Source organism: Tachyglossus aculeatus, chromosome 6 (genome assembly GCF_015852505.1).
Source record: "Tachyglossus aculeatus isolate mTacAcu1 chromosome 6, mTacAcu1.pri, whole genome shotgun sequence".
Taxonomy (NCBI): Eukaryota; Metazoa; Chordata; class Mammalia; order Monotremata; family Tachyglossidae; genus Tachyglossus; species Tachyglossus aculeatus.
The window spans coordinates 46,504,657-46,529,362 of record NC_052071.1 but is presented as its reverse complement, the minus strand read 5'-3'; the positions used below and the strand labels follow the sequence as shown (position 1 = coordinate 46,529,362).

Below are 24,706 nucleotides of genomic sequence, written 5' to 3'. Positions count from 1 at the left end.
ATAGCATGTTGAGGAGAAGGGGATGGTCCACAGTGTTGAGAGCAGCTGAGTGGTCGAGGAGGATTAGGATAGAGTAGGAGCCATTAGATTTGGCAAGAAGGATGTCATTGGTGACCTTTGAGAGTGCAGTTCGGTGGAGTGCAGGGGAAGGAAGCCACTAGTCATGTGTGACATCAGGTAAGTCACATCACTTCTCTGTGCCTCAGTTACCTCATCTGCAAAATGAGGATGGAGACTCTGAGCCCCACATGGGACAAGGACTCTGTCCAACTCAACTTGCTTGTATCCACCCCAGTGCTTGGTACAGTGTCTGACACATTGTAAGCACTTAACAAATATCAACATTAAACAAGCACTTAGTACAGTGCTCTGCACACAGTAAGCACTCAATAAATACGATTGAATGAATGACTGAATTAACAGTGTCTGTCATATAGTAAGTGCTTAACAGATATCATAAAAAACAAACAAAAACCATATTAGGGGCTTATGAGAGAATGATGGAAGCTAATGATGTTGTCCCTACCCTCAAAACAACTTGCAATCTAACAGGAGAAAGAAGCGAACACAAATAATTACACCCAGTGGGAGCAGTCAGAATACAAGGATATATCTGGTCATCATCATCATTATCATCAATCGTATTTATTGAGCGCTTACTGTGTGCAGAGCACTGTACTAAGCGCTTAGGAAGTACAAGTTGGTAACATATAGAGACAGTTCCTACCCAACAGTGGGCTCACAGTCTAAAAGGGGGAGACAGAGAACAAAACCAAACATACTAACAAAATAAAATAAATAGAATAGATATGTACAAGTAAAATAAATAGAGTAATAAATATATACAAACATATATACATATATACAGGTGCTGTGGGGAAGGGAAGGAGGTAAGATGAGGGGGATGGAGAGGAGGACGAGGGGGAGAGGAAGGAAGGGGCTCAGTCTGGGAAGGCCTCCTAGAGGAGGTGAGCTCTCAGTAGGGCCTTGAAGGGAGGAAGAGAGCTAGCTTGGGGGATGGGCAGAGGGAGGGCATTCCAGGCCCGGGGGATGATGTGGTTTGGGGGTCGATGGTGGGACAGGCGAGAACGAGGTACGGTGAGGAGATTAGCAGCAGAGGAGCGGAGGGTGCGGGCTGGGCTGTAGAAGGAGAGAAGGGAGGTGAGGTAGGAGGGGGCGAGGTGATGGAGAGCCTTGAAGCCCAGGGTGAGGAGTTTCTGCCTGATGCGCAGATTGATTGGTAGCCATTGGAGATTTTTGATCTGGTCGTAACAGGAGTATGAAAAGATGAACTAGATGAATAATTAAGCGGAAATATACTTATCCCCCCGACCCCGACACCACTATTCTATGAGCTCATGTATGAAGCCACATGGCCTACTGGATAGAGCACGGGCCTAGGAGTCAGAGGACCGAGGTTCTAATCCCAGTTCTGTCACTTTCCAGCTCTATGACCTTGCACAAGTCACTTAAATGCTCTGTACCTCAATTTCCCTTTCTGTAAAATGGGGATTCAACAGACTATGAGCCCGTCGTTGGGTAGGGACCATCTCTTTATGTTGCCAACTTGTACTTCCCAAGTGCCTAGTACAGTGCTCTGCACACAGTAAGTGCTCAATAAATATGATTGAGTGAATGAATGAATGAATGAATACCTGTTTCTCCATCTTATCTGGACTGTGAACTCTATGAGGGATATGAACTGTGTCCAACCTGATTAACCCCAGTGCTTAATACAACATTCGGTACACAGTAAGCGCTTAATAAATACCATTATTACCTCTGTATGGGTGGAAATACGTACACAAGGGCTAAGGGTGTTTGTTTGACACAATTTGAAGTAGAGGAGGCTTCCTGGAAGAAGTGAAATTCAAGAAGACTTTGAAACTAGGGAGAGCTATGGTCCAGAAAATTTGAGGAGTCAGGAGTTCTAAGTACAGGGAGTTGCATTAGTAAGGTCTACTTAGATGGTGGGTTTGGGAGGAGCAAAGAGTGTGAAATGCTAATAGGGGTGGAAATAAATTGTAACTGATGACATTGGCCCAAGTTATGCTTGATCAAATGGGTGACTGTTTAGCAATAGAACTGAATATATTGCTTTAGAATCTGCTCTCGCCATCAGTCAATCATAGTTGTTAAGCTCTTACTGTACTAAGTGCTTGGGAGAGTACAGTATAACAATCAACAGACACATTCCTTGCCCACAATGAACTTCCAATCTAGAGGGGAAGACAGATATTAATATAAATAAATTGCATATGTGTAAATGAGCTGTGGGGCTGGGAGGGGAGGATGAATAAAGGGAGCAAGGCAGGGCAATGTAGAAGGGAGTGGAAGAAAAGGAAAAGAGGGCTTAGTCAGGAGAGGCTTTTTGGAGATGTACTTTTAGTAAGTCTTTGAAGCAGGGGAGAGTAATTGTCGGATATGAGGAGGGAGGGGGTTCCAGGCCAGAGGTGTGACATGAATGAGAGTTGGCACTGAAATAGATGAGATAGAGGTACAGTGAGTAAGTTGGCATTAGAGGATTGAAATGTGTGGACTGGGTTGTAGTAAGAGACTAACAAAGTGAGGAAGGAGGTGGCAAGGTGATTGAGTGCTTTAAATAATAAGAATAATAATGATGGTATTTGTTAAGCACTTACTATTTGCGAAGCACTGTTCTAAGCGCTGGGGGGGATACAGGGTGATCAGGTTGTCCCACGTGGGGCTTACAGTCTTAATCCCCATTTTACAGATGAGGTAACTGAGAAGCTGATGGTAAGGAGTTTGATACAGAGGTGAATAGGCAACCACTGGAGATTCTTGAGGAGTAGGGAAACATGGACTGAATGTTTTTGAAGAAAAATGACCCAGGCAGCAGAGTGAAGTATAGACTGGAGTTGGGAGAGACAGGAGGAAGGGAGGTAAGCAATTGAATTCGTGGCTGGCTGGGAGCAAAATCATCACTAATATCAAAATCAAAATCTAAACCTAAAGGTACTTTTGTGGTTCAAGCAGACCTTATCCTTTTTCCTGGAAACATAAGGAAATTGAGAAATTATACATATTGTCATGATTTGGTAATGACTTGAGATTGGACTATTGGTAATGACTTGAGATTGGACTAAACTCTTGTGACAGTATGACTTTTCCCTGGGAGATCACAAGTTCCTGTGTGTCACTTGATTGTCCCTGGACTATGCTTTGTTCAAATAAAAGCTTTCTTTTCCAACAGTTCCCTCACAGGATCCAGGTAGATCTCCAGAAAAGATGCTCCAGGGCATTGCTGTTGTTGTGGGTAAGTCCCGCCCCTGATAAGAGTACCAGAGAAGTCACTGAGAAGCAGCATGGTCCAGTGAAAAGAGCATGGAACTGTGAATCAGAGGACCTGAGTTCTCAATCCCATCTCTGCCACTTGTTTGCTTTGTGACTTTGGGCAAATCACTTCTCTATGCCTCAGTTACCTCATCTGTAAAATGGAGATTAAGACTGTGAGCCCAGATGTGCGACATGGACTATGTCCAACCTGATTAACTTGTGTCTACCCTAGTGCTTAGAACAGTGCCTGGTGCTTAGCAAGTGCTTAATAAATGCCACAATTATTATTATTATTATTATTAATTATAATAATAACAAATACAGTTTTTCAAAAATGAAATCTTTGGGATTTCTGTGAGCTGCAGTTCATTCATTGAGACTGGAGTTCTACTAAGAATATTTCTCACCCCATGGAGATCCAGTCACAGCCCAAATACAAAATAGTGTTCTTTTTCTCAAGAATCTCCTAATTTTACATTCAGGAGGTGGAGAATTATCATTATAGAATTAGGAACTGCTCCCAAATCATCCTCCAGATTATTAGAAATCATTTTATACCAGAAGTCCACACTCATCAATCAGCTCACCACATTTCTCATGGCCCCAACCACCCTCACCAGAAACTGTTTCATCTTTTTGTCCACTTACCCAAAGTCACCAAAGTCAATGGATATTTATTAAGCTCAGAGGTGGGGATGTGGTCCTGGATGCTGGAAGTTTGTAGAGTTTAACTTCCTATTACTGTGAGGGGAATTTACTCTTTATTGGCCAGAAGGAATCAGTTTCTACTTAATTATTCTGTTTGCCCATGTTAAGGAGCAATGCCATGTTTTACATGGAGAGCACAGCACTGGCCAACCAGAGAAGGTTTAAAAAAAAATCCAAGAGAGTACAAGAGAGAGATGAAGCAGCATGGCTCAGTGGAAAGAGCCCGGACTTTGGAGTCAGAGGTCATGGGTTCAAATTCTGGCTCTGCCACCAGTCTGCTGTGTGACTTTGGACTAGTCACGTCACTTCTCTGTGCCTCAGTTCCCTCATCTGCAAAATGGGGATTGAGACTGTGAGCCCCCCTTGGGACAACCTGAACACCTTGTAACCTCCCCAGCGCTTAGAACAGTGCTTTGCACATAGTAAGCACTTAATAAATGTCATTATTATTATTATTATTAGATGGTTTCCCACTACCACCCCCAACCACAAATTCTTCTGACTGACTGAACACTCCCTTCCCTGTCTCCCCCATAGCAATGGGGATCCTGGGGCTAAAAGAGGAAGGATTGTCCCTATTTCATTCCTCTCCTGATCCCTCCATATTCCATCTGGTGGCAGTCTAGATAACTACCAGCAGAGCAGGGTGCATAAATGGTTTCCTCAGGAGAATGGTGACTTAATAACAATACTGTTCCTCCCTTTATTCCCTCTCACTCCTCAGCACTACTGACCTCACTGCACCGCACCCACTTACCAACTTGGACACACTCCAAATGTTGGGGAAGCTACAAGATAATCAGGTTGGATTCTGTCTGTGTCCCACATGGGACTCATAGTCTTAATCCACATTTTACAGATGACGGAACTGGGGCTCAGTGAAGTGACTTTCCCGAAGTCACACAGCAGACAATGGTGGAGCCACGATTAGAACCCAGGTTCTTCTAACTTCCAGGCCCGTGCTCAATTCACTAGGCCATACTGCTTCTCAAGCTTGACATTAGTTCCTACTCATCTCTCTCATTTAACCCACATATTCAATCTGTCACCAAATCCTGTCAGTTCTACCTTCACAACATTGCTAAAATCCACCCTTTCCTCTACATCCAAACTTCTACTATGCCGATCCAATCAATCAATCAATAATCCGTATTTACTGAGCACTGACTGTGAGCAGAGCACTGTACTAAGCACTGGAAAGGTACAATTCAGTAAACACAGGAGCAATCATGGCTTAGAGAAAAAAAAGCATGGGCCAGGGAGTTAGAGGACATGAGTTCTAATCCTGGTTCCACCATTTGCCTGATGTGTGATCTTGGGCAAGTTACTTAACTTCTCTGTGCCTCAGTTCCCTCTTCTGTAAAATGGGGATTCAATATCTGATTTCCCATCTACTTAGATTATGAGCCCAGTGTGGGACAGGGACTATGTCTGACCTGATTAACTTGTTTCTACCCCAGCATTTAACAGTACTAGATACATAGTAAGGGTTTAATGATTATTCTTATTATTATTGTTAGTAATAATAATAATGATGGCATTTGTTAAGCGCTTACTATGTGCAAAGCACTGTTGCAAGAGCTGGAGGGGGATACAAGGTGATCAGGTTGTCTCTCGTGGGGCTCACAGTCTTAATCCCCATTTTACAGATGAGGGAACTGAGGCACAGAGAAGTTAAGTGACTTGCCCAAGGTCACACTGGCACAAGTAGATTCAGTTTAGGATCTACTTTAGATTAGTTTAGATTTAGTTTAGAAAGAGTGGCTCAGTGCTTGAGCATGGTTTTTGCCAAGGTGTGATATTGCTACAGACTTTATAGACTACAATGGAAGGTAGTGCTCTAGATGGTAAGCTCATTGTGGGCAGGTAATGTGTCTTATATTGAACTCTCTGAAGCGCTTAGTACAGTGTCTTCACACAGTAAGCACTCAATAAATACAATGTACTGACTATGCTTCCCAACATCTGCTTCACAACAATTTGTGTCTCTTTGTGTTTTGGCAACTTTTCAGTTTTAATACAGTAAAGTAGCAAAGAATGGCAAAAATGTAAATACAGTAAAGTAGCAAAGAATGGCAAGAGTGTAAAGCATTCAGCTAGTGGTAATATGTAAAATGGGGATTCAATATCTGATTTCCCATCTACTTAGACTGTGAGCCCAGTGTGGGACAGGGACTATGTCTGACCTGACACCCTTGACTACTGCCTCAGCCTCCTTGCTGATCTCCCTACATCCCATCTCCCCACTCCAGTCTTTATTCTACTCTGCTGCTCGGGTTATTTTTCTAAAAGAAAATTCAGTCCACATCTTCCCTCCCCAAGTAACCTCCAGTGGTTGCCCATCCACTTTCGCATCAAACAGAAACTCCTTACCATCAGCTTTAAGGCACTTAATCAGCTTGTCCCCTCCTACCTTACCTCACTGGTTTCTTACCGCAATCCAGCCCACAGATTTTGCTTCTCTAATGCCAGTCTATTACTGTACCTCAATCTGATCTATCTCACTACTGACCCCTTGCCCACATCCTCCTGGAACTCCTTCCCCCTTTGCATATGACACTATTATTATATATTATTATTATTATTAATAATGATACTATTACTACTAATAACAAAATCACATCTCCAAGAATTCTTCCCCGACTAAGCCCTCATTGCCCCTACTCTCTTCTCATTCTTCTTCACCTAGGCACTAGAATCTGTACTCCAAGCACTTGATATTCACCGCACTTTAGTCCCACAGCACTTGTGTACTTATCCTTAATTTTTTTTAATGTCTGTCTCCCTCCCTCTGTAAACTCCTGTGTACAAACTCTTGTATTGTTTTCTCCCAAGCATTTACTACAGTACTCTACACACAGTTAGCGCTCAATAAATATCAGATTATTCAAAATATTTCACTCTGTTTTATTTCACTAGCTCTTCTGTTCCTCTGCTGCACCCTCCATTGAATTCCATCACCCTTTGGAGTGAAACAGGAAGAAACATCAATACTGGTGTGACAATTATAGCTGTTGGGACTCTGGATTGGCCTCGTGGGACAATTGCACCTTAGTTTTTATTATTTTCAGTGCTTTTCTTGTTGCCATTGATTGTTTTGCCATTCTTATGGTTGAATTTTTCCTTGCGTGTCTGTCAGTTCCCTGTTTCCTTGTTCTTATACTATGATGCCATTGAGAGTCAAAACCAATGTCTGATGGTCTTTTGCCAGCTGTGTGACACTACACAAATCCCTCAACTTCTATGTACCTCAGTTATTTCATTTGAAATGATGGCGTTGGGATATTAATGCAATCATACTTACTGAGCACTTACTGTATATAGACAACTATATTAAGTGTTTGGGAGAGTACAATACAACAATAAACAGACAAATTAATTGCCCACAGTGAGCTTGATATCTTTTCTCCCTCCTCTTTAAATATTGACTCCCATGTGGGACATGGACTGTGTCCAGTTTGCTGATAAAAATAATAATGATGGTATCTGTTAAGTGTTTACTATGTGCCAAGCACTGTTCTAAGCACTGGGGTAGATACAAGGTAATCAGGTTGCCCCAGGTGGGGCTCACATGCTTCATCCCCATTTTACAAATGAGGTAACTGAGGCACAGAGAAGCAAAGTGACTTGCCCGAAGTCACACAGTTGACAAGTGGCAGAGCTAGGATTTGAACCCATGAACTCTGACTCCCAAGCCTGTGCTCTTTCCAATAAGCCGCACTGCTTATTGTAACTGTTCCCTGTCCTCCAGGGGTAGTTAACAAACTAATGGGGTAAACCAGGGCTGGATAAATGCAGGGATTCCTGGGGGCCTCCAGCTGTAAGACTCCCTCCCACCCGGCCCAAACCTCGAGCTAAACCAGATGGAGCAAGCTTCCTCTCCCACCCCACAGTAGGGTCTCCATCTCCTTCCTGCAGTGCCATCTTGCTGCTGGGGACATTTGAGCTTCAGCCTCAGCCAACCTGGCTCAGAAGACCCCAGACTCATTTTAACTAAATCAGGAAAGGGGGGAAACCCCCAGGCCTTCAGGAAGAGAAGAGGGTGGGAAAATCTTCCCTCTCCGGGGTGGGTGGGGAGGGGCAGGGTTACCTGGTGGAGCCAAAACACAGCATAACAGCCCCATCCCATAAGCATTAATTAATTCCCTGTTCAAATGTCCAAAGATAAGGGGAGATAGAATAAAATTTTCAGAAAGTTGGAGGAAAGGCAAGTAGAAGCAGGAGGGAGTGCAACCACGTCAGGAAAAACAACTGAATAATTTATTTAATACACAAAGAGAAGCGGTTTGGCCTAGTGGAAAGAGAGCAGAGGCCTTGAAGTCAGGGGACCTGGGTTCTAATCTTGGCTCTACCATTTGCTTGCAGTGTGACCTTGGGCAAATCACCTCATATGTAGAATGGACAGTCAATATTTGTTCTCCCTTCTTCTTAGAATGTGAACTCCATGTGGAGTAGGGCACATGGTAAGTGTGATATTTATTAGTACCATATTATTATTGTTATCATTATTATTTAGCTATATGAATAAAATATATATACTTTATTCGATTCAATTCGAGTACGTGTCTTAAATGTGGGTGTTGGTCTGATGCAATGGAGGTGATGTGAATTAATCGGAGATGACTTCCTGGAGGAGATGGGATTTTTAGGAGGGCTTGCAAGAGGCGAAGAACTGTGATCTGGGGGAAGTTGAATGAGAAGAGATATCTAGGTTAGAGGAGCAGCATGAACTAGAAATTCAGAGTGGAAGAGTCGAGCGGGAGGTACAGTGAGATGGAGAGCTTGGAAGGAACCAAGAGTGGAACTTGTGGAGTAGTAGGTGAAGAGAGCCATTGTGGGGATGAAGAGAGTTGGTGAAGAACCTTGAAACCAGTGGTAAGAAGAATTTGAAAGAAGTTGGATAACTGGAGATTGTTGATATACTTTTGTTATCTATGATAAGCTTATATAATTCTAATAGTGGATTGTTTTTCTTCAACACTGGAACTTCTTTTAGCTTTAAAGTGCTTATCTCTTTCTCATGCAATGAAGGAAAGCCTATGTGTCCTGCCTTTTGGAAATTAAAGTCCATATTGGGACCACACTGCCTTGGGAAGAATTCAGATGCAGAAACCTCCCTCCCAACACAGCCACTGGCCCCAGTTAAGCATGGACTTGGATAGTGGGACTCTGAAAGATTCCTGAGCCTTTTGGGGAACTGGGAGTTGCAATTTTAAATCATAAGATAGCTGTGGCAGTATGCCTGAGTAATTTTAAAGTGTTCTACTTGCAAAACATTCCCACAGGAGCATAGGAGTCTGGGGACCTTGAGATTACAAGAAACCCCAACAGTTCAAGTAGGGGGAATTCCTGGTGTGGGTGAGTGGATGAGTCCTCTGGCAGGCTTTGCCAGTGAATTCCTGAGTTGGCCCTGAATTGCCAACATTCAATCATTCCATTCATATTTATTGAGAGCTTACTATATGCAAAGGACATGCCATGCCAAACCGAGGTGTCAGCTTTGTCTTTTCAGTCTGGGAGATAAAACAGAGTGGGGATTTAAGCGGGGTAACAGGAGGGAATAAGGACTGAGAGCAGACAAGCTTCAGAGAACTAACAGTTCAGAAACCTGCCATTTTGTGTCTTTTCAGCCCTGACTGGAAACTCCTCCATCTTCTTCATCAATCTGTAATGCTTATTGAGCATTTACTCTGTACAGAGCACTGTAAAAAGTTCTAGGGAGAGTGTAATATAAACAATAAATAGGATCTCTACCCTCAAAGAATTTACAATTTAGCAATGTGGTCAGAGATTTGGGAAAAGTAACTCTGAAAGACCAACTCAAAAAAGGCTGGCAGCATGGCTCAGTGGAAAGAGCACGGGCTTTGGAGTCAGAGGTCATGGGTTTGAATCCCAGATCCGCCACATGTCTGCTGTGTGACCTTGGGCAAGTCACTCAACTTCTCTGAGCCTCAGTGACCTCATCTGCAAAATGAGGATTAAGACTGTGAGCCCCACATGGGACAACCTGATCACCTTGTATCCCCCCAGCGCTTAGAACAGTGCTTTGCACATAGTAAGCGCTTAACAAATGCTATCACTATCTCTAGATGGAGTGGACAGTTAAGAGCCCACTTGTCACAGGATTCACTTGCATGTTAATTTTGTCAATCCTGTTTGCATATTTTCAATTTTCTAATAGGAGACAGAGTCTGCTTCCACACCTCATCAATGTATTTCTTGCCAAGTGCTTAGTTTAGTGCTTTGCATTGAATTATCACTTAATAAATACTATTTTTACCAATTTCTTCTTCTCCCCTTCCTCCTCCTCCTATTCCTCCTCCTTTTCTTCCTCCTCCTATCATCCACATGTTTTGAAGCCCCTGCTGTGTGCAGAACATTGTCCTAGGTGCTTGGGAATGCACAACAGAAGTAAAATATTTGGTTACTAGGGCAACATTTGGTGGTACCCCAAAATAATAAACTTTGTGTTGCTTGTGATGTCACGAAACATTCTGTGGAAATGACTTTGAATTCACCCGACACAAACGTTTCTCCAAGGGGATCTCTGACCCCTACTCCTAACTTTTCTCAGTGCCTTATCCTTTTTCTCTCAGGTCTCTTTGAATCTGGGCACCATTTCAGTTAGTATATAGCTGATCTTTGTACTTGGAGACACATGTGATAGAGAAGCAGCATGGCTCAGTGGAAAGGGCACGGGCTTTGGAGTCAGAGGTCATGGGTTCATATCCCGGCTTCACCAACTGTGAGCTGTGTGACTTTGGGAAAGTAACTTAACTTCTCTGGGTCTCAGTTACCTCATCTGTAAAATGGGGATTAAAACTGTGAGCCCCCCGTGGGACAACCTGATCACCTTGTAACCACCCCAGTACTTAGAACAGTGCTTTGCACATAGTAAGTGCTTAACAAATACCATTATTATTATTATTATTATTATTATAGAGAAATTCATCAGTCCCAACCACACTATGGCAGCCTTCCAAGTCATGATATCCTAAAATATGTCTAAAAGGATAATGAGTGCATTTAAAATTTCCCTGAAAAAATGAACTTTCAACATAACCTAATGGAAAGAACACATACCTGGGAGTCAGAAGATGTGTGTTCTACTACCAGCTCTGTAACTGGATTGTTTTGTGATTCTGGGCAATTCACTTAACTTCTCTGTGTCTCAATTTCCTCATCTGTAAAATGGGGATTAAATACTTGTTTCAACCCCTCTACCCACCCCCAAGGCTGTGAGCCCCATGTGGGACAGGGATGGTGTGTAACGATTATCTTGTCTCTATTCCAGAGTTTAGTACAGTGTTTGGCCCATAGTGCTTAAAAGGTACCACAATAATAGTTATTATTATTATTGCAAATTTTAAGAGTGGTAATAGCTGTATTAGCTCTGCTTTTTGGTTATTATTAATCAACATTTATATTTTAATTTTTATATAGTAATGTTGGTATTTGTTAAACACTTTAAACACTGTATTAGCACTTGGGAGAGTATGGTACAACAATAAACAGTCACATTCCCTGCCCACAATAGACTCACAGTCTCGAGTAGGGGAAACAGATGTCAATATAAATAAATAAAATTACTGATATGGACATGAGTGCTGTGGGGTTGGGAAAGGGGAAGAGCAAAGGGAGCAAGGCAGGGCAATGCAGAAGGGAGTGGGGGATGAGGAAAAGTGGGGCTTAGTCTGAGAAGGCCTCTTGGAGGAGATGGGGCAGGGAGAGTCTGGCAGATTAGAGGAGGGAGGGCATTCCAAACCAGAGGTAGGATGTAGGCCTGGGGTGGGTGGCAAGACAGGCAAGATGGAGTCCCAGTGAGAAGGTTAGCACTAGAGGAGCAAAGCATGCAGGCTGGGTTATAGTAGGAGAGTAGTGAGGTGAGGTAGGAGGGGGCAAAGTGGTGGACTGCTTTAAAGCCAATGGTGAGGAGTCTTTGCTTGTTGCAGAGGTGGATGGACAACCACTGGAGTTTTGTGAGGAATGGGGTGACATGTCCTGAATGTTTCTGTAGAAAAATGATCCGGGCAGCAGAGTGAAGTATGGACTGGAAATGGGAGAGGCAGGAGGCTGGGAGGTTACCAAGGAGGCTGGTGCATTAATCCAGGAGGGTTAGGAAGAGTGACTGTATTAACGTGGTAGCAGTTGGGATGGAGAGGAAGTGGTTGGATTTTAGTGATTTTGTGAAGGTGGGATGGACAGGATATAGTGATGGAAGTGTCCTGCACTTCCTGCTCCGACCATTGGGAAGAAGGGCATGGACGCACGGTGGGGTGAGGGGGCTTGGGGTGGGAAGGCTTACCTCAGACCACTACAAAATCTTTACTCTTCTCTGCGAGTCCCAGCATTTTTTTATGGTATTTGTTAAGGGTTTATGATGTGCCAGATGCTATACTAAGCACTGGGGTAGATACAACATCATCAATTTGGACACAATCCCTGTCCCACATGGGGCTCAGAGTTTTAATCCCCATTTTACAGATGAGGTAACTGAGGCACAGAGAACTTAAGTGACTTATCCAAGGTCATACAGCAGACAAATAGCAGAGAAAGGAGTAGAACCCAGGCCCCTCTGGCTCCCAGACCCATGTTCTATCAATTAGGCCACTCTGCTTCCCAACACTGAGCAGAGTTGGTCAACTCTGAGACTTATCCACCACAGTAAAGGCTGGAAACCTCTTAGCTCAGTGCATCATTTCCTGGCTAATTTGCAACATTGCAACAGCTGGGTGATTGAGAAATCAGTCAAGGGTATATATTGAGCATTTACATTGTGCAGAGCACTGTACTAAGCACTTGAGAGAGTACTATTGAGTTAACTGACATTTTCCTTGCCCTCAGGAGCTTACAATCTAGAGGGAAAGATAAAAACTAAAATAAATTACAAGTAGGGAGAAACAACAGAGTTTAAAAATATGTGCATAAGTGAAGTGATCGAGGGAATGACTAAATGAATAGGAGATGCAATTTTGGGGGAAGATGAGAGAAACCCAAGAAAAGATTGAAAACTACTTCACCGTACCAGCCTAGTGTCACAGGATAACAGTAAATCTCAGGATAACTGAAATAATCCATGAGCCTGCTCTAGGGAAACCATGTAAAACATTAAAATCTATATTGGCAGCACAAAGCCAGTACGGTCATGTAATCCTGCTACCTAGGCAGCTCTTTGACCAACGATATAACAACTGACAAGGAAGTAGAAAACAGAATCAAGAAGGCCATTCCATCCTTAGGGAGACTATTAAATATAATATGGCAGCAGCATCGATTTAGGTCTATGAAGTCATAGACCTTCTCTATGGCTCTGAGACCCGGATTCTTCACAAACACCACATCCAACTCCTTGAGCAGTTCTGCCAGCATCATTTAATGACCCAAATTCCACATCAAATGACAGGACAGGAACAGCACCACCAACATGGTAGAATTAAGTCCATTTCCTAACATGGCAGCTATGCTCACTGCACCACAGATGCACCGGGTGGAACACGTGAAAATAATAATAATTATGGTACTTGTTAAATGCTTACTACATTCTGAACTCTATTCTAAGCCCTGGGGTAGACACAAGTTAAACAGGTGGACATAGTCCCTGTCCCTCAAGGGGTAGGAGGGAGTAGGATTTAATCCCTGTTTAACAAATGAGGTTCCTGAGTCCCAGATAAGTTAACTGACTTACCCAAGGTGACACAGCAGATATGTGGCAGAGCCGGGATTAGAACCCAGGTCCCCTGCATCCCAAGCCCATGCTCTCTCCACTAGGGCACGGTGAAAAGAAGTATAGATAGCTGGACACCCAAGCTGCTGATGTATGGGGAGCTGAAACTGAGAGATGGAAGTAAGGGGCACAGAGGACTCACTTTGATAATACAGAAAAACAAAATCTGCAGCCCAGCTGGGAACTGGGAGTCAGTTGCCTGAGAAAGTCCAGTGTGGTGCACACTAATTAAGAAAGAAGCAGCTTCTAATAATCAGAAGCTTCATAAAGATTGTGATAAAAGGAGGTAAAGGCAATAATAGCACTAGGGGCTGCAAGTCACTTCACTTCTCTGTGCCTCAGTTCCCTCAGCTGTAAAATGGAGATTGAGTCCCATGTGGGACAGAGACATTGTCCAACCTGATTAGCTTGTATCTATCCTAGGGCTTTGTACAGTGCCTGGTGCATAGTAAGCATTTAACAAATACCATAAAGCAAAAAGAGTGCAACAGTCAGTTTTATTCATATACAGGTATGTATAGAAAGACTGAAATAGGTCAAAAAAGCAGACTTACCTTGTGCTGACTTCTTCCTACTGAGCTCAATTAAAGATCCCTGCTCATAGCAGGGTACGAGTCCAATCAGAGAAGCAGCGTGGCTCAGTGGAAAGAGCCCGGGCTTTGGAGTCAGAGATCATGGGTTCAAATCCTAGCTCCGCCACTTGTCAGCTGTGTCTCTTTGGGCAAGTCACTTCACTTCTCTGGGCCTCAGTTCCCTCATCTGTAAAATGGGGATGAAAATTGTGAGCCCCACATGGGACAACGTGATCACCTTGTAACCTCCCCAGCGCTTAGAACAGTGCCTTGCACATAGTAAGTGCATAATAAATGTCATTATTATTATTATTATTATTATTATCAGCTGTTTTTCCTCAGTAGAAGTGGATTGACAGGTGAGAGAATGCCATTGTTCATGGCAACAGTGGAGATACTTCCAGATTCCAAGTTCGGATGTGACGGAATTTTCTTTTCCCTCTTTTGCTCTACTGACTGGCCTCCAATACAGCAATAGGGGTCCTAGGAAAACTTCTCAAGAGACACTTGGGGGTAGTCCCCAATGAACCTGAGTGTTTCCTGTCTCTTGGAATGGTGGTTAATTTTTCTAAAGATCCTGAAGTTCCACTGCCACATGTAGTGATAGTCTGCTGATTTTTTTTCTTTCATGACGGAATTGACTATAATAGTAATAGAGGTTTGAGTTGTATCACTTTGTATTCTCTCGTCTCTATCATTTGTGAGATCTGAGGACTGGGGCTCACCTGTTGTTCTCAACTGGAGACTCCATCCATCCATCTTTCCATCCATCACTTTGCGATGGAGGGGCCCAGGAGGCAAGTGATTGCACAAGATTCTGCTGTAGAAAATGAAAAAGGAAGGTTGTCCTAAATGTGAGCCAGGTATTTTGTACTGGAGTTAAAGTTTCTGTGAGAGTTGAAGCACCTACACAGTACAGATGCTACTCCTGAACCAAAAAGCAGACAGTCAGTACCTGTGATAATTGATTCTGACCTCTTGGTATCCGTAAGCAAACAGCAAACAGAACCAGAAACGCAATAGCTCTCAATAGCCCTGCTAATTTTCCATGCAATTTTGGGCTAGGTTATGTCATCTGTCCCATCTCAGGCAACTCTCTAGACTGTAATCCCATTGTGGGCAGGGTTTGTCTCTTTTTGTTGCTGAATTGTACTTTCCAAGCACTTAGTGCAGTGCTCTGCACACAGTAAGCGCTCAATAAATAAGTGAGTGACTGAATGAATCCCAGGGTTGATTCTTTGAGAGGAAATTCCAGGGAGAGTTTTATTCAGATATGAGAGCTGTAGATCCTTAATTAGAGCTGATTACAATTCATTCTACTTTCTATTCATGTTTGTTTCATTCCGTCTGATCATTTCCTTCTCCCCAACTTGATTCCCAGCACCCCTACTCCCTAGCTGTTTTGGTTGGTGTCCTTCAAGCATTATCAGTCAATCAATTTATCTATCTAGATTAGATATGAACCGTTAGACCTGAAGAACACCTGACTTTAGAGCTGAATTTGGGTGACCAGCTCTAAGCTTTTTATTTGGCTTCAGTGGTATCATCTCTGATTCCTCTCTTTCTCCTGGCTCTCATGATTTAATTAATTTAGCCTGTTGTTAAATCTTGCTGGGTTTTCACCCACAATGTTTTCCCAATCTACCCCATCCTCTCCATTCAAACATCCACCACTCTTGTTCAGGAAGTTGGTTCCATCCTGGTTTGACAACTGTATCATATCTACACCAGCACTAAGAACAGTATTTGACACATATTAAACACTTAACAAATATCATAAAAATAAAAGGGCAGAGCAAACTGAAAAGGGGAAAGGATGGAGTCAGGGAGAACAGAGTGGAGGCTGATACAGTTAATTAGGTTGGACACAGTCCCTGTCCCATTCATTCAGTCATATTTACTGGGCACTTACTGCATGCAGACCACTGTACTAAGTGCTTGGCAGAGTAGAATATAACAACAAACACTTTCCTTACTCACAATGAGGGGCTCACAGTCTAAGTAGGAGGGAGAACAGAAGAATGGACACAGAGAAGTTAAGTGACTTACCTAATATCACACAGCAAATAGTTGGCAGAGCCAGGACTAGAACCCAGGTCCTTTGGCTTCCAGACCCATTCTCTTTCCATTAGGCCATGCTGCTTCTCCACTCTGCTCTTCTTCACTAAGCTGCTTGGATCATCATTCTAAAACACTCTGCCTACATCTCTCCACTGCTCAAAAATCTTCCCTTCAGTGGTTTACCCACTCATCTCCACACCAAGCAGAAACTCCTTACCATTAGCTTCAGAGCGTCCCATCAGCTCTCCCTTTTACTGATTCACACTCTCCTCCTGCTTCCTCTTTGCTCACAACCTCATTTCTCCCAAGCTCACCTTCTTACTGTGCTTCAAATCTCCAACCCCCAACCCTTAGTTCATGCCTTTCCCTCTGCTTGGAATTCCTTCTCCTTTCAAATCTGCCAGACCTCAGCATCCCCATTTCCAAAGCTATTCTGAGTTTCCATCTCCTTCAGATGGCTTTCCCTAATTAATTCTTTCTTCCCCCAGTTAACATCGTCTCAGAAATCATCTCAACAATCACCCTATTTCACTTCCTTGGCATTCACAGCCTCTTATATTTTGGGGTACATCTTCCTCTTTGTAAATTATTTTGTGTCTGCTTCACCTGTTAGATTTTAAGTTTCTTGTGAGCAGAGATCTCTGTGTTATACTCTCCCAAATCCTTAGTAAATTGCTCTGCACACAATAGGTGCTCAATAAATATGATTGATTGCAGGTGGTGATTCCTGCCTCTAGATTGGCTGAGATATGGTCTAGGCAGTAGCAGGGAGAACAGTCATAGATTGATCAATCAATGGTATTTAGTAAGCGATAACTTAGTGCTGAGCGCTGTACTTAGTACTTGGGAGAGTGCAGTACTACAGGGCTGGTAGACATGTTCCCTGCTAATAAAGAGCTTACAGTTTAGAGAGACTAGATATGTACATATGTATTTATGTAATAGAAGGAAAGAGCAAGGGCTTGGGAGTCAGAGGGTTCTAAACCTGGCGCTGCTGATTGTTTGCTAGGTGACCTTGGGCAAGTCACTTAACTTCTCTTTATCTCAGTTTCCTCAATTGTAAAATGGGAACTCAATCCTTCCTACTTAAATGGTGAGCTCTTTATGGGACAGGGACTGTGACCGACCTAATTAACTGGTATCTACCCCAGGACTTAGAACAATGCTTGACATATAGTAAGTACTTAATATACTGCTACTGCTACTGTGTGACTTTGGCAAGTCATTTCACTTCTCTGTGCCTCAGTTCCCTCATCTGTAAAATGGGGATTAAGACTGTGAGCCCCCTGTGGGACAACCTGATCACCTTGCAACCTCCCCAGCGCTTAGAACAGTGCTTTGCACAGAGTAAGTGCTTAATAAATGCCATCATTATTATTATTATTATTATTACTACTACTACTACTAAGCGCTTAACAAATGCCGTCATTATTATTATTATTATTATTATTACTACTATTCATTCATTCAATCGTATTTATTGAGTGCTTACTGTGTGCAGAGCACTGTACTAAGCAGTTGGGAAGTACAAGTTGGCAACATATAGAGACAGTCCCTACCCAACAACTACTACTACTACTAACAATACATCCTCTATGGCCCAAAGACCAGTCAGTATCAGCACTGAAAGGCCAATTTCTGCAGCTCCCTTCATCATTGAAGGGGCACTGTGGCACACCCTTTCGCACCGTTCCGGAATGTGTCTGTTTATTCTTATATTGTACTCTCCCAAGAGCTCAGTAGTGTGCTTGGCACACAATAAGTGAGCTCGTTGTGGGCGGGAATGTGTCTTCTGTTATAGTATACTGTCCCAAACGCTAAACACAGTGCTTTGCACACAGTAAGCCCTTAATACATGCGATTGAATGAATGAATAGGTGCTCAATAAATATGATTGAATGAATGAAAGTTCCAAGAAACTTCTAGACTGTGAGCCCGCTGTTGGGTAGGGATAGTCTCTATATGTTTCTGACTTGTACTTCCCAAGCGTTTAGTACAGTGCTCTGCGCACAGTAAGCGCTCAATAGATATGAGTGAATGAATGAATGAATGAATGAATGAATGAATGAATAAAACAGAGGTCTAACAGTAGGGGGCAGCCTATCTCCACCGAAGCTGCTGATCCCTGCAGCTCCTTCCTGCAACTTCTGCTACCTATTACTGATTCTCCTGCTTTTGTTCAGCAGTGTATTGTTAGAGAGGGCTAGCTTCCTGCTACAGTATTCCCCAGTGCAATCGGAATGTGCCATTCACTTGGTTTGAGGGCTAGCAGGGCCTAGTGGAGAGACCATGGGCCTGGAAGTGAGGAGAACTGGGTTCTAATCTCAGTGCACTATTTGCCCTGCTGTGTGACTTTAGGCAAATCATTGTATTTATCTGGACCTCAGCTTCCCATATAATAATAATGGCATTTATTAAGCGCTTACTATGTGCAAAGCACTGTTCTAACCGCTGGGGAGGTTTCAAGGTGATCAGGTTGTCCCACCTGGGGCTCACAGTCTTAATCCCCGTTTTACAGATGAGGTAACCGAGGCCCAGAGAAGTTAAGTGACTTGCCCAAAGTCACACAGCTGGCAGTTGGCAGACTAAGGATTTGAACCTATGACCTCTGACTCCAAAGCTCATGCTCTTTCCACTGAGCCACGCTGCTTCTCAGGATTTACTAGCTATCCTTCCTCCTACTTAGACTGTTAGCCCCATGTGGGATAGGGGCTGTGTCCAACCTGATGATTCTGTATCTAATTAAAATAATCACCAGAGTAGTCATAGTAATAGTATTCATTAATTCATTCAATCGTATTTATTGAGTGCTTACTGTGTCCAGAGCACTGTACTAAGTGCTTGAGAGAGTACAATACAACAATAAACAGTCACATTCCCTGCCCACAACGGGCTTGCAAAGTAGAGTAGGGGAGACAGACATCGATACAAATGAACAAAATTACATATATGTACATAGGTGCTATGGGGCTAGGATGGGGAAGAGAAAAGGGAGCAAGTCGGGGCCATGCAGAAGGGAGTGGGAGATGAGGAAAAGTGGGGCTTAGTCTGGGAAGGCCTCTTGAAGGAGATGTGCCTTCAATAAGGCTTTGAAGGGGGGAGAGTAATTGTCTGTTTGATTAGAGAGGGAGGACATTCCAGGCCAGAGGATGTGGGCCAGGAGTCGGTGGAGAGACAGGCGAGATCAAGGAACAGCCAGAAGGTTAACACCAGAGGAGCGAAATGTGAGAGCTGGGTTGTAGAAGGAAAAAATCGAGGTGAGTAGTATTACTACCTAAACAGCTACTACCCTGGTACAGGGTCTGGCCATATCACAGCTAGACTATTGTATCAGCCTCCTTATGGGTTCCCTACTTCCAGTTTCTCTCCACTCCACTTTCCACTACAAGCTGCTACACACATCCTCAAGGTCCTTCACTGGCTCCCCATACATCTCCAAATTAAACAAAAACACCTCACAGTCGACTTCAAGACTCTCAGCCAACCCGCCCCACCTCACACATTGGCTCTCCTCACTCACTATTTTCCACCTCACTCTCTTCATTCCTCCCACTCGACTGTTTCATTCTGTTGTGTTTGTACCGTTTTCTGCTTTATCCTTGTCCATCTTTCCAATAGATTATAAAACTCCATAAGGACAGGAAACCTGTACCTTGCTACTGCTGTACTTAACGCAGGCTCTAGCACTCGGTAGGCATTCAGTAAATGTCGCCTGTTGTTGGGTAGGGCTTGTCTCTGTTGCCGAATTGTACTTTCCAAGTGCTTAGTACAGTTCTCTGCACACAGTAAGCGCTCAATAAATATGATTGAATGAATTGAGAGTCAGAGAATGACTCAGTAAACCCTTGGTTACTAGAAAAGGCTGTCAGATTTTGCACTTAGAAAACAAGTGTTGACTCTACTTTTCTTAACAATCCTTTAATGGCAGGTGAAAATGATCCTTCAATGATTACTTAAGCACTAATGTTCTAAAATTCGTGGAGGCTGCTCGCTGTGACTGTTTGAGTCTCTAACAGTGCTCCCTACCCAATCCTGCCTGTGCTCTATGGTGTGTGGCTCTTCCTCTTCTGAACAATTCTCCTGTTTGCCCTTCCCTAGGTGAAGAACAGGTTTTCTGCATGTCCATTCATACATTTAGAAGTGAGCCTACAATCACTCCTTTCTATCTCTCAGGTAGTGCTGAGCAAGACACCTTATAGCAGGGGTTTGGAAGTTAATTTTGTGTGACCTTCCCCACCTTCAGAACCTATTTCCCCAGGACACTGATTTGGGCAAATGATAAATAGATGTGTAATTAGCCAATCTGCAGCAGTAAAGGCAAGTTCCTGCCTCTTTTTTCTTTTTAATAGTATTTGTTAAGCACTTACTATGAGCCAGGCACTGTACTAAGTGCTGGGAAAGATAATGATAATAATAGTAATTATGGTATTTATTTAAATGCTTACTATGTGCCAAGCACTGTACTAAGCGCTGTTTACAAGCAATTCGAGTTGGACACAGTCCCTGTTCCATGTAGGGCTTATAGTCTCGATCCTCGTTTTACAGATAAAGTCACTGAGGCACAGAGAAGTGAAGTGAGTTACCCAGGGTCACACAGCAGACAAGTGGCAGAGCTGGGATTAGAATCCATGACCTTCTGGCTCCCAGGCCCACAGTCTGTCCACTACACCATGCTGCTTCTCTAAGAGATCATCAGGTTGGACACAGTCCATGTCCCACATGGAGACCAAAGTCTAAATTAGAGGAAGAAGGATTTAATCCCCATTTTGGGTTGAGGTACCTGAGGCACAGAGAGGTTAAGATAAGTTAAGTGACTTTTTCAAGATCACACAGTAGGTAAGTGACAGAGCTGGGATTAGAACCCAGGTCCTCTGACTTCCACTAGGCTGTGCTTCTTCTTTTTTTGCTGTTTTAAAGTCACTGTCCCCTCTGAGTTGGGCTGTAATTAGGATGATGGGAATGGGACAGTTGAGTGACTAAACCAGGGCCTGGAACATAGTAAGCACTTAACTAATGCCATTATTATTATGATTAATAATAAGACAAACCCAAGTGGTGGAAAAATTACTTTTAAAATGATACATCTCTACATGAATACACACACTCACAGTCACTGTTCATTTTATTTAGAGGTGGATAATACTGCTATTGCTACCATGTTAATCTAAGGATTTATCTTAACCCACCTTGATTACTGCATCAGCCTCCTTGCTGACCTCCCAGCCTCCTGTCTCTCCCCACTCAATCAATCAATCGTATTTATTGAGCACTTACTGTGTACAGAGCACTGTACTAAGCACTTGGGAAGTACAAGTTGGCAACGTATAGAGACAGTCCCTACCCAACAGTGGGCTCACAGTCTAGAAGGGGGAGACAGAGAACAAAACCAAACATATTAACAAAATAAAATAAATAGAATAGATATGTACAAGTAAAACATATAGAGATGGTCCCTACCCAACAGCAGGCTCACAGTCTAGAAATAAATAAGTTTATTTATTTATTTAGTGGCTCAATAAAATACCACTGAATGAAAGACAGGGACTGCACTCCAGTTCATATTCACTCTGCTGCCCAGATTATTTTTCTACAAAATAATACACTCCTCAAAAACTTCCAGTGGTTGCCCTTCTACCTCTTCATCAAACAGAAACTCCTCACCATTGGCTTTAAAGCTGTCAATCTCCTTACCCCCTCCTACGGAACCTCACTATTCTCCTACTACAATTCAGGCACACACTTTGCTCCTCTAATGCTAACCTTTTCACTGATCTTTGATCTCGTGTGTCTCGCTACCAACCTCTTTCCCACATCCTGCCTCTAGCCTGGAATGCCCTCCCTCCTCAAATCCGACAGACAATTACTCTCCCCCGCTTCAAAGTCTCATTGAAGGCACATCTCCTCCAAGAGGCCTTCCCTGACTAAGCCCTCCTTCTTCTCCCACTCCCTTCTGTATCCCCCTGACTTGCTCCCTTTACTGATCCTCCTCATCCCCACATCACTTATGTACATATCTGTAATTTATTAAATTAATGTCTGTCTCACCCTCTAGCCTGTAAGCTTGTTATGAGCAGGGAATGTGTCTGTTATATTGTACTCTCCCAGGTGCTTAGTACAGTGCTCTGCACACAGAATGCTCTCAATAGATACACTTGACTGAATGCTACTGTACTTTATTCCAGCAGAAGGCAGTGTGTGATCTCTCTAATACTCAGCTGGTAGTGCTTGCTTCAGACCAGAAATACAGAAAACAATGTAAAGGGCCAGTGGATGGCTAAAATTTGAAAGAGCCCAGCTTGAACTAATAATAATTGAGGTATTATTTATTTAAATTAATGCCTTGCCCCTCCAACCCCAGATTGCACACTTGTTGTAGGCAGGAAATATGCCTATCAACTCTGTTACATTCTCCCAAGCACTTAGTTTATTGCTCTGCTTGGTGTTTTTTGGTACATACTTGACTGCTACTTATTCAGTACTTATTATGTGATAAGCATTGGGGGGCAGATACAAAATAATCAAGTCTGACACAGTCCTTGCCCCACATTGGAGAAACAGCATGGCCTAGGAGAAAGAGCATTCATTCATTTAATCATATTTGTTGAGCGTTTACTGTGTGCAGAGCACTGTACTAAGTGCTTGGGAAGTACAAGTCAGCAACATACAGAGACGGTCCCTACCTAACAACGGGCACGGGCCTGGGCATCAGAAGGACCTGGGTGCTAATCCTGATTTTGCCACTTTTCTGCTGTGTGACCTTGGACAAGTAACTTTACTTCTCTGTACCTCAGTTACCTCATCTGTAAAATGGTGATTTAAACTGTGTGCCCCATGTGGGACAGGGGCTGTTTCCAACCTGATTAGCTTGTTTCTAACCCAGAACTTAGAAAAGTGCTTGACACATAGTAAGCGCTTAACAAATACCATCATTATTATAATTATTATTATCACAATCCATGGGAAAGGGAGAACAGGTGTTTACTCCCCCCAGAGAAATGCTTTACAATTGCACAAAATCCACATACTTCCTAAAAATGGTACCTTAGATGTCATCATACTGCACTGTGCTCTGGACATAGCATGCACAGTGTTCCCTGGTCCGGCATATGGTAAGCTATCAGTGGCCATTCATTCATTCAATAGTATATATTGAGTTCTTACTGTGTGCAGAGCACTGTATTAAGCGCTTGGGAAGTACAGATCGGCAACATATAGGGACAGTCCCTACCCAACAATGGGCTCACAGTCTAGAAGGCGGAGACTGAGAACAAAACAAAACAAGTAGACAGGCACCAATACCATCAAAGCAGATAAGTGGATATATACTCATCATTAATAAATAAATAAAATACATATTTAGAGTAATAAATATGTACGAATTTGCACAAGTGTTTTGGGGAGAGAAAGGGAGTAGAGCAGAGTGAGGGAGTAGGGATGATAGGGAGGGGAGGAAGAGCAGAGGAAAAAGGGGGGCTCAGTCTGGGAAGGCCTCCTGGAGGAGGTGAGCTCCAGTAGGGCTTTGAAGAGGGGACGAGAGCTAGTTTGGTTGATGTGAGGAGGGAGGGCATTCCAGGCCAGAGGTAGGACTTGGGCCAGGGGTTGACAGGTGAGACAGGAGAGAATGAAGCCCAGTGAGGAGGTTAGAGGCACCAGAGGAGTGGAATGCGCAGTCTGGGCTGTAGAAGGAGAGAAGAGAGGTGAGGTAGGAGGGGTAAGGTGATGAAGTGCTTTGAAGCCAATAGTGCGGAGTTTTAGCTTCATGCGAAGGTTGATAGTCAACCACTGGAAATTTTTGAGGAAGGGAGTAACATGCCCAGAGCATTTCTGCACAGAGATGATCCGGCAGCAGCGTGAAGTATAGACTGAAGTGAGGAGAGACAGGAGGATGGAAGGATGAGCAGAAGCCAGGATATAACTCAGTTCCTGGATTTAACCCCCTCGTCGACTCACAGGTGAGTTTATTTACCAGCTTAAATCAACAGTATAGTAGGCATAAAATATTTTCCTCCAGTTCATTCATTCATTCATTCAATCGTATTTATTGAGTGCTTACTGTGTGCAGAGCCCTGTACTAAGCACTTGGGAAGTACAAGTTGGCAACATATAGAGACGGTCCCTACCCAACAATGGGCTCGCAGTCTAGAAGGGGGAGACAGACAACAAAATGCAACATGTGGACAGGTGTCAAGTCATCAGAATAAATAGAAATAAAGCTAGATGTACATCATTAACAAAATAAATAGAATAGTAAATATGTACAAGTAAAATAGAGTAATAAATCTGTACAAACATATATACAGGTGCCGTGGGGTGGGGAAGGAGGTAGGGTGGGGGGGGATGGGGA

General features: G+C 43.2%; 1 protein-coding gene across 1 annotated transcript in view; it reads right to left on the bottom strand.

The window, feature by feature from the left end:
- Positions 1-13,374, bottom strand: part of LOC119929604 (hemicentin-1-like) — a 55,343-nt gene extending 41,969 nt beyond the window's left edge. The window contains exons 1-3 of the mRNA XM_038747781.1: positions 13,166-13,374; positions 8,545-8,712; positions 527-545 (exon numbers count right to left, since the gene is read on the bottom strand). Coding sequence (XP_038603709.1) covers positions 527-545; positions 8,545-8,712; positions 13,166-13,374 — 396 coding nt within the window. The remainder of the gene's footprint in view (positions 1-526; positions 546-8,544; positions 8,713-13,165) is intronic.
- Between the last annotated feature and the right edge of the window lie 11,332 nt (positions 13,375-24,706).